Below are 11354 nucleotides of genomic sequence, written 5' to 3' on the forward strand. Positions count from 1 at the left end.
ATGGTTTATGTAAACACAACAATGTGCTTGCTCTTACAGACTGTAGAAAGACTTGATAGAGTTCAAAATAAAACTTGTTATAAAATCAATCTAATTGATTGCTTCGTATGATGTGTGCCATAATGTGCATTCCCAGAGCCGTTTCTCACACAAAGAGTTTTCAGTCAGAGCTGGTACTGCAGCGTGTAGGCAGAATTCAGCCCAGCACAAATACACTATGTGATCAAAAGTATCCGGACACTCCCAAAAACATACGTTTTTCATATTAGGTTCATTGTGCTGCCACCTACTTCCAAGTACTCTATATCAGCGACCTCAGTAGTCATTAGACATCGTGAGAGAGCAGAATGGGGCGCTCCGCGGAACTCACAGACATCGAACGTGGACAGATGACTGGCTGTCACTTGTGTCAGACGTCTGTACGCGAGATTTCCACACTCCAAACATCCCTTGGTCCACTGTTTCCGATATGATAGTGAAGTGGAAAGCGTACAGGTCGACTTTGTCTGTTGACTGGCAGAGACCGCCGACAGTTGGTGAGGGTTGTACTGTGTAATAGGCAGACATCTATCCAGACCATCACACAGGAATTCCACACTGCATCAGGTTCCACTGCAAGTACTATGGCAGGCTGGAGGTAAGAAAACTTGGATTTCATGGTCGAGCGGCTGCTCATTAGCCACACATCACGCCGGTAAATGTCAAACGACGGCTCGCTTGGCGTAAGGAGCGTAAACATTGGACGATCGAACAGTGGAAAAACGTTGTGTGGAGTGACGAATCACGGTACACAATATGGAGATCCGATTGCAGGATGTGAGTATGGCGAATGCCCGGTGAACGTTATCTAAAAAAATGTCTCTGAGCACTATGGGACTCAACTGCTGAGGTCATCAGTCCCCTAGAACTTAGAACTAGTTAAACCTAACTAACCTAAGGACATCACAAACATCCATGCCCGAGGCAGGATTCGAACCTGTGACCGTAGCGGTCTTGCGGTTCCAGACTGCAGCGCCTTTAACCGCACGGCCACTTCGGCCGGCGAACGTTATCTGCCAGCGTGTGTAGTGCCAACAGTAAAATTCGGAGGCGGTGGTGTTATGATGTGCTCTTGTTTTTCATGCAGGCCGCTTGCACTCCTTGTTGTTTTGCGTGGCACCATCACAGCACAGGCCTACACTGATGTCTTAAGCACCTTCTTCTTCCCACTTTTATAGAGCAATTCGGGAATGGCTATTGCATATTCCAACACGATCGGGCCAATGTTCATAACACACGGTCTGTGACGGAGTGGTTACACGACAATAACATCCCTGCCAGGGACTGGCCTGCTCGTATTCCTCACCTGAATCCTGTATAACACCTTCGGGATGTTTTGGAACGTCGACTTCGTGCCAGGCCCCACAGACCGACAATGATGCCTCTCCTTAGTGCAGCACTCCGTGAAGAATGGGCTGCCATTCCCCGAGAAACCTTCATGCATCTGACTGAACGTATGCCTGCGAGAGTTGAAGCTGTCATTAAGACTAAGTTTGGGCCAACACCATACTGAATTCCAGCATTACCTATGGAGGGCGCCACGATCTTGTAAGTTATTTTCAGCCAGGTGTCCGATTACTTTTGATCACGTAGTGCATCATGATTTGTGGAAACTCACCACATTACCACTGAGAGGTGGTACTTCATGATACGTGTCTTTTAACCAGCTTTATGTCGTTAAAATGTTCACTGTAGGAAGCGGAAAGAAATAATAGTTTCACTGTTACATCAGCAAGCAAACGGTTTCGACTGATATTTGCGGATGAAAATACGCAATGCCTTACCTACCATTTTTCTCAGAACGTTCTTTAGATATTATAATTAATTATCGAGGACTTCCACGTCTTTCGGGACACAGTGAATAATCTGTGTCAATGGAAAATGAGGAATACGGGTTACATCATATATGTGACGAAATGGAACGAATTTCTGAAACACTGCAGTTACACAGTCAACCTTGTGACTGGGAATAGCGAAGAATGTTTGGTGGAGCAAAGATGATGATCGTGGTGGTGATGATGATGTTGATGATGATGATAGTGGTGGTGATGAGGAGGAGAGAGACGAAGAGGAATGTTAGTTGGAAGAAGAGGAAATCAGTTAGTAGAATTTACAAACAAATTAAAACTAAATTACCTGAGAGAAAATTTCAGGGTCTAGAGGAAAGAATACCTAATGGAGGATAAAAAATGAAGCACTAGTCAGAAAGATGAAAAGTGAAGTAGGAAATATCATCCAGATGGGAAACTAGAGATAACAAGGGAGAAGAAATGCACACCAAAACTGAAAAACACAGGGATAAGGAAGCATAAATAACATTGAGAATCCATGTGAGCGGTGAGGAGCGTGATGGACACGGACAGATGAACGTACCTGTCGCTCCTAGGCGGTAGTTGATGGTGACCAGTATGACACCATAGGAAATGAGAAAGTCCGGACCGTGCTCCTCGTCTGAGCCACTGCCGTCGACGAACCCTCCGCCGTGCACCCAGAACATGACGGGCAGCCCGGCACCCTCCTCTGGGACGCCAGGCACAAACACGTTCAGGTAGAGGCAGTCCTCCGAGCCGGTGCCGTCCGACTGCACGCAGTCGCTGCCGTACTCTGTGGCTTCACGGACTCCCTCCCAACTGGTAGCCGGTTGCGGCGCCTGTTGCCATGAATCAGAGTTTTCAATATGAAACAAATCTAAAGTCTTTCACAAGTAATCTAGAAAGTTAAAGACAAAGTTTTCGCTTTGACACAAATAAAGTTCTATGCCTAGCGACGCTACCTTGTGATGTTTGTGTGTTTTGTTTATGTATGTATCCTGCAACTACCTAGCAGTCTCTTGTCTTGATGTACATGTGGAAACAGTTATATTTATATGGAAACATAGACCCTTTGACACAGTATTGTTGAGCTACTAAAGGATATGAAAAGACTTTCCTATGAATGAAATGTTCATAAAACCGCAAAAACGTTCACAAAAGGTGAGTCTACGTGAGTGCATATGTTATTTTTCTATTGAAACTGATTCATTTTCTAAATAGTACACTCATGTGAGCAGCATTAATTATAGAAACGTCGTGTTTTTGGAAATCTAACCGAATTTATGATTCCATTTTGATTACAGCATTTAACGACTTAACTACTCAGCTTCTTCAGATGCTTTGGATATTGATGTTATATCTATTTATTGCTTGGACATAGGAGAAACTTTTCTGATACATCGTCGGTGTAACTTCTACATTCATAGCAGAGTTCAACTGTGGTCGCCGGGTAAGTCCTTCAGAGCGCATTCGTATTTTGTTCTGCCCTCGTCGTTTTTCCGTGAAACCTTATCTCAGTTTTGTTTGGCTCTGACAGATGAGATGACCAGAAGAACTTGATAAGCTATGTCGAATATCAGTCACTGCTTAGATTAAAATCTCCGCCTATAATTATACAGATTTTTGCGTCTTTATTTCAATCCAATTCTTACTTATTCTTTCCTAGGTACCCGGCGCCTGCACGATGATTCTGGTCATTAGTTTCGTGAGTGAAGGCAGTGCTCAGCCACAGCTGATTTCCTTGGCTGTTTCAATCAGGTGTGTTTCTGATTATCCTTCAACCTATCTTTGCCTACGTCAGCAACTACATCTACATACATGCTCTGCAAACCACACAATTTGCAAATCATACAACAGGCAAATCAAAATGAGCAGCAGGCGTCGTAAATCGAGCATGGCTACGAATATGGGTGCAACAACAACAATAACTTGAAGAATTGTTGAAATCCTAGCAGCAGGCCCACCTGAAGAAGTTCCCAAAAAACTGTGTTTCTGGTACAGTCATCAACTGGAAACCGAAAAACATACCATCAGTCAATCTCCCCGAAGAAGTTTAATATCGTAATATTAGATGAACTACTTGTTTCGCAAATACTACGGCGTTTATGATACAGTGGGAAGTAGTTTTAAATGAAATTTCTTTTATCATACCCCGTTGCCACCGCCTAGTCAGTTGTAAGTATTTTGTCAAACTAATATTTGTGCCTGGTCCAAAATTTGGCAGGCGTCTAAATGTTGTACTTTGCTGTTTAACATTCGGATAGATGAAGGCGTGAGCCGAAATCTGCAGCGTGTTTAGATGATACTCTCCGAAGGCCAAAACATGGATGATACACTGCTGGTCATTAAAATTGCTACACCAAGAAGAAATGCAGATGTTAAACGGGTATTCATTGAACAACTATATTATACTAGAACTGACATGTGATTACATTTTCGCCGCGCGGGATTAGCCGAGTGGTCTGAAAACGCTCCAGTCATGGACTGTGCCGCTGGTCCCGGCGGAGGTTCGATTCCTTCCTTGGGCATGTGTGTGTGTGTTTGTCCTTAGTATAATTTAGGTTAAGTAGTGTGTAAGCTTAGGGACTGATGACCTTAGCAGTTAAGCCCCATAGGATTAAAAAAAATACATTTTCACGCAATTTGGGAGCATAGATCCTGAGAAATCAGTAACCAGAACAACCACCGCTGGCCGTAATAACGGCATTGATACGCCTGGACATTGAGTTAAACCGAGCTTGGATGGCGTGTACAGGTACAGCTGCCCATGCAGCTTCAACACGATACCACAGTTCATCAAGAGTAGTGACTGGCGTATTGTGACGAGCCAGTTGCTCAGCCTCCATCGAGCAGACGTTTTCAATTGATGAGAGGTCTGGAGAATGTGCTGGCCAGGGCAGCAGTCAAACATTTTCTGTATCCAGAAAGGCCCGTACAGGACCTGCAACATTATCCTGCTGAAATGTAGGGTTTCGCAGGGATAGGATGATGGGTAGAGCCACGGGTCGTAACACATCTGAAATGTAACGTCCAATGTTGAAAGTGCCGTCAATGCGAACAAGAGGTGAACGAGACGTATGACCAATGGCACCCCATACCATCAAGCTGGGTGATACGCCAGTATGGCGATGACGAATACAAGCTGCCAATGTGCGTTGACCGCAATGTCGCCAAACACAGATGCGACCATCATGATGCTATGAACAGAACTTGGATTCATCCGAAAAAATGACGTTTTGCCATTCGTGCACCCAGGTTCGTCGTTGAGTGCATCATCGCAGGCGCTCCTGTCTGTGATGCAGCGTCAAGGGTAACCGCGGCGATGGTCTCCGAGCTGATAGTCCATGCTGCTGCAAACGTCGTCGAACTGTTTGTGGAGATGGTTGTTGACGTGCATACGTCCCCATCTGTTGACTCAGGGATCGAGACGTGGCTGCACGAACCGTTACAGCCATGCGGATAAGATGCCTGTCATCTCCACTGCTAGTGATACGAGGCCGTTGGGATCGAGCACGGCGTTCCGCTTTACCCTCCTGAACCCACCGATTCCATATTCTGCTAACAATAATTAGGTCTCGACCAACGCGAGCAGCAATGTCGCGATACGATAAACAGCAATCGTGATCGGCTACAATCCGACCTTTTTCAAAGTGATGGTACGCATATCTCCTCCTTACACGAGGCATCACAACAACATTTCACCAGGCAACGCCGGTCAACTGCTGTTTGTGTATGAGAAATCGGTTGGAAACTTTCCTCATGTCAGCACGTTGTGGGTGTCGCCACCGGCGTCAACCTTGTGTGAATGCTCTGAAAAGCTGATCATTTGAATATCACTGCATCTTCTTCCTGTCGATTAATTTTCGCGTCTGTAGCACGTCATCTTCGTGGTGTAGCAATTTTATTGGCCAGTAGCGTAAAATTCATAAAACTAAACTAAACTCCGTCCGAACAGGCCATGAAAGCCCAGGGGTACTGACCGGCGCCACTGGATGCAGATATCGAGGGGGCTTGTGGTCTGCACACCGCTTTCCCGGCGGTATGTCGGTTTACGGGACCGGTGCCGCTACTTCCCAATCCAGTAGCTATTCAGTTGCCTCACGAGGGCTGAGTGCACCCCGCTTGCCAACAGAGCTCAGCAGACCAGAAGGTCGCCCATCCAAGTGCTAGCCCAGCCCGACAGCAGTTAACTTCCGTGTTCAGACGTGAACCGGTGTTACCACTGCGGCAAGGCCGTTGGCTGACAAAATTCTCTCAGACTGTTCAACATTTGTTCGTTTGCTTCCTAAGACAGTCTCACGTTCACACAGTGATTACTGACCTGGAAGCGCAGCTCCCCGAGTGGAGGCTGAGCATACGGAATGCCCAGGAAGGCCGTGTAGGAGGTGTTGTAGACGCTCGTGGCTGTGGTCCCTCTCAGCGTGCCCTGCTCCACGGTCACCAGCACGTCTTCCGTCTGCAATCAGTAGAATATTTGCCTCGAAATGACTGTAGATGGTGAATGTAATGAGGGGAGGAAAACATTTTGGTTCAGCAAGTATGGCAGAAAACACATTGCGAATAATATGAGCTGACCTTAGGAATATTCTATTTCGAGAATCAATGAATAAAATGCGAAGATATTTTACCAAATGCTTTAGAGATTAAGCGTATGACCCCTTTATTTATTTACCTAAATAAAGTTATTGACATTCACCTCCCTCTAACAGCACCCACCAATATCACTAACAAATTAACTGCGTCGGTAGCCTCCCGAGAGAATTGTGCTTCACGCTACAAGGCGGAAAGAAATTTAAATTAATAATGTATTGACTCACGACGCAGAAAAGCAAAGAGGATCGCTCTTATTATGAATAAGACAGAAATTGTTTTACGTTATTCTCTATACTTCCATGTGGTGAGAAGGAGCGAGAAGAAGCCGTTACCTTGACAACTGTTGCAAAGGTGAATAACAGCAACGCTGCGATTGTTGACCGACGTGAATGCATAGCGATGGTTATTGTGCAAGTTCTCAACGTAATCATACAACAACAGACAGTTACTGACCCAATCACCTCAGTAGTTGTCTGGATGACTGAAGTGTATCAGTTTACAATTATCTGATAAGATTAATTTCTGCGAGTTGCCACTGCGGATGTAACTACACCTTTGCTCTGAACGACGCCCTTGACCACTGGACAATAAAATCACTGTATAATTCGTTTGATAAGAACATTATCTGATGATGACTGTGTTTATGGTAAGATAAGTTAATAAAAGTGGAAACTCTAACAGGTTCTACTATCCATAAGATAACAGGCTTTCAAAGTTAAGTTTCCATTGCGAGTAGCATTACCTTTAAAAGCTGTCATGAGAAAGTGAGCAGTTAACTGATCCACGTTGCAATATTTTACTCGATGCAATTTGAGGCTAGTGAACTATTTAACGGAAATTATGATTACGAGATAATTTTAAGAGAGAAAAACTGTTTAACATAGCAATAGTAAATTGTAAGCATAGGTTTTGTGGGATGCACAGTTGCTGTTACATATTTCTACGTGTTTTTAAGGGGACTGTAATACATACCGTTTTATGCAGGAAAGTTTCCGTAGAATGGTTTTGTTTTTAAGGAGGATAACTAATAAACTCACAGTTTTACCTTCTCCGCAGACATTGACGTTTCTTTCTCAGTTAACACCAAAAATTGATTCATATGACACGAATCAGGTTTATCGCAGAAACTTTGTATGTGTAACAAGCTGTGGTATACTTTGTCGAACATGGTGTACCAAAAATCCTTCCTGTCGCACCCCATAATATGTAGCGCCGCAGTTTTTGCAACAAGAGAACGCCGCAGTATGTAGTTTGAATAATCAGTTTACCTTTATTTATTTTTTAGTTGTTTGTTACAAGGGCTATGAATATTTGATAGCTTTCCTCGGTCTACGTTAGAGATTCATTTTCGATTATATTGTTTATTTCAAAATTTCATGGACTTAGGCTAGCGAGTAAGTAAATTGTAGCGTAGCTACATGACGCATTAAGCCCTGTGTTAACAGTGGTGGCTCTACCAAGAGCTTCATACAAATGTTGCTGCTTTTTACGAACAGCTGTAAGCTGAGCTGATATATATATATATATATATATATATATATATATATATATATATATATATATACCTGCTTCATATCACTCCTGCAAACTGTTCTGGTGAGTAAGTAACAGGGCAAATGCCACTGAGACACATCGCGTACCTTCTAATAGGTAGGTACGGTCTACAGAAGACAGCAGTCTGGCGCCCGATGGTCACCTGACAGTTTCTGACGTATCGTGCCGAAAATTAGGGCTACACATACGCGCACACACCTGCACAGACACGCACACGCAGATACACACACACACGCACACACTCACACACACACACACACGCACATACACACACACACACACACACACACACACACACACACACACACAGAGAGAGAAAGAGAGAGAGAGAGAGAGAGAGAGAGAGAAATCAGCGATGTCTTTCCGCGACGTCGCCAAAAATACGTGTACTTGCAAGGTACACTTACCCCAGAACTGTTGGTTACTAAATCATGCAGTAAATGAAATTTTTACAAAGCATTAGCAGTACAAAGCCCAAAATTACCTTAATATACACACACAAGTTGTGAGAAATGCACACGAAGATCAAAGGAAGATCAAAAGCAGTCTCTACAAAGCCATTAGACTGTGACGTCTCTCACTGCGTGAAGGTGAACGCAGTTTACAGACGTTGATAACAACCAAAAAGACCCGTTACTGATCCACCCAATGGCATGTCTCCCTCATCGGGCTAGAGGTAAAGGAGTAAAGAAAATTCTCAATGACAAATGGTTCCCAGCATATACTGTAACATGAACGAATTAATAACCCACTTGAATCAGCTGAAATTCGTAGCGCAGGAAAGGCCATTTGCCACAAACTCACAGGAAACACTCTTCTCATCTGCGGCCTCACTGTATAACGTGAACGTGAAGGACGACGAAGGACAACGAAAAGGAGGCGAGATAACCCCTCCCAGAAAGAGGAAGCTACGAAAAGAAGCCGCTAAAATGGGTGCTTTATTACCAAGAGCTTACAAGGTGTTGCCGTGGCACATTCGTGTGCTGTCTAAGATTGCAGTATATTCGGTGCACCGACCATCAGCGGATTCATCGGACAAAGTCGTTCTCAGGGATTTGATTAAGTAAATTCCTCGTCAACTTCTCCTTCATGGGAATATGACCGTCAGAAAATTTTGAGCTCCACAGATACTTGCCTCTGAAGCTGAGAACTCAAGAATGTCGTCAGTGGAACTGTCTATCTCAGGTACCAAAGAATACAGTTCAGTCTCACATCAGGGGCCTTTCCTGGAGACGCCTTTCTATACGTTCCACGTACCCTTTCAGGCACTGCTTAGTAGGAGTTTGATATCGGTTTGTATTCTAGCGACCATTTCCTATCATGGCTACAGCCCCAAGAATGAATGTGCACATTCGATGTCTGTAGTTGCTATTATTATCGTTATAGGTAAGTGTTCTTATACTTCGTCTTCTTCTTCTCCTTCTTTCAGCAGCACAACAGAGACCAACAACAGTGGGATCCTCCACCTTGTCAAGACTATGAAAGCACAACATCCCAGCTTGTCGGGATATGCAGCAGCGACACCAACCTTTAGCACAAGGGATCCTGTAGCGGAACTGGTCAGCATGTTGGAGCAGGACAATGATCTGTTATTGTCTCTGTCGCTCATCGCTAAAGACACCCAGCAGTAGAGCACGGATATACCTGTTCATGAGTCAAAGAAGAACGCCAGAGTCTTTCAAGTTCCGCAGCTGCAACCTGCTTAGCAGCATCTGCAGTGCAGAAGGAGTCTCAAACAGCACGCCGCATGTCGGACACCAACGTACGCACGATTCATTGAATTGTGGAACATTCCAGTGATAGTGCAAAGACAGAGAGTGAATGTTGCGGATGAGACAATACCAGTTGCTCCCAGTGTGCTACTACAACTATGCGCTTCTACACATAAAATTTACTCGTTAGTAGGTCACAGCATATGAATATAGGCATAGAAATAGATGGTGACTGGTATGTGGTGATGAATATTGAGAATAAATAGAAGGGTATTAAAACGCAGTTTACTGATTCAGAATGTGGGGGAAGTATGTCGTGCAATTCTGTACACCAGTGGTCACATGTCTACAGATTATAACCCATCTCTTTCTCTCCTGGACATTTACTGTGCTGGCCTGACTATGTATCACATCACTGTACAATGATTCTGCGCTCAGGGTAATGTCTACAGACCTATCCCTTTATTTATGGCATCCCGCTGCTATGAACTTATTTGAACTAGGGATGATACAGTCTCATGTGTCAGAGAGACTGAACCGCTGGCTACTGTGTATTCAAGCTCTATACAATGAAGTTGCAAAGCATCTTCATGTGTAATACTCGTGAATCATGCAGAACAGTACTTCAGTTCATGTATTCACGCAGTGCCAAAGTCAGCTACTATTACTTCAATATGTATAGAATTATCCATATTAACTTTACACATGTAATTCGTGAGGTTTGCGATGCTCCTATCAGGGGAGTATGAGCAGAAATTAGTGCATACAATACATACCATACTGCTGTGAAAAACGAAGAACTATTCTAACGTGAAATTTTTGAAAGAAACAAACTGTGTCACAAATAGCAGCAATTATTTGTGTATATATATAGGGTGATCCACTGGTCGTGACCGGGCCAAATATTACACAAAATAAGCGTCAAACGAAAAAACTACAAAGAACGAAACTTGTCTAGCTTGAAGGGGAAAACCAGATGGCGCTATGGTTGGCCCGCTAGATGGCGCTGCCATAGGTCAAACGTATATCAACTGCGTTTTTTTAAATAGGAACCCACATTTTTATTACATTTTCGTGTAGTACGTAAAGAAATAAGAATGTTTTAGTTGTACCACTTTTTTCGCTTTGTGATAGATGGCGCTGTAATAGTCACAAACATATGGCTCACAGTTTTAGACGAACAGTTGGTAGCAGGTAGGTTTTCCAAATTAAAATACAGAACGTAGGTACGTTTGAACATTTTATTTCGGTTGTTCCAATGTGATACATGAACTTTTGTGAACTTGTAATTTCTGAGAACGCATGCTCTTACAGCGTGATTACCTGTGAATACCACATTCATGCAATAAATGCTCAAAATGAAGTCCGTCAACCTCAATGCATTGGGCAATACGTGTAACGACATTCCTCTCAACAGCGAGTAGTTCCCCTTCCGTAAAGTTCGCACATGCATTGACAATGCGCTGGCGCATGTTGTCAGGCGAAGTCGGTGGATCACGACATCAAACATCTTTTAACCTTTCCCGCAGAACGAAATTCGAGGGACGTCAGGTCCGGTGAACGTACGGGCCATGGTATGGTGCTTCGACCACCAATCCACCTGTCATGAAATATGGTATTCAATACCGCTTCATCCGGACGCGAG

General features: G+C 43.9%; 1 protein-coding gene across 1 annotated transcript in view; it reads right to left on the reverse strand.

Moving 5' to 3' along the window:
• LOC124607194 (cholinesterase-like) overlaps positions 1 to 6887 on the reverse strand; it is a 71004-nt gene extending 64117 nt beyond the window's left edge. Inside the window, exons 1-3 of the mRNA XM_047139417.1 lie at positions 6776 to 6887; positions 6172 to 6306; positions 2413 to 2689 (exon numbers count right to left, since the gene is read on the reverse strand). Of these exons, the coding sequence (XP_046995373.1) occupies positions 2413 to 2689; positions 6172 to 6306; positions 6776 to 6874 (511 nt within the window). The 5' untranslated portion in view covers positions 6875 to 6887. The remainder of the gene's footprint in view (positions 1 to 2412; positions 2690 to 6171; positions 6307 to 6775) is intronic.
• Positions 6888 to 11354: the final 4467 nt, after the last annotated feature.

Source organism: Schistocerca americana, chromosome 3, assembly GCF_021461395.2.
Source record: "Schistocerca americana isolate TAMUIC-IGC-003095 chromosome 3, iqSchAmer2.1, whole genome shotgun sequence".
Classification (NCBI taxonomy): Eukaryota; Metazoa; Arthropoda; class Insecta; order Orthoptera; family Acrididae; genus Schistocerca; species Schistocerca americana.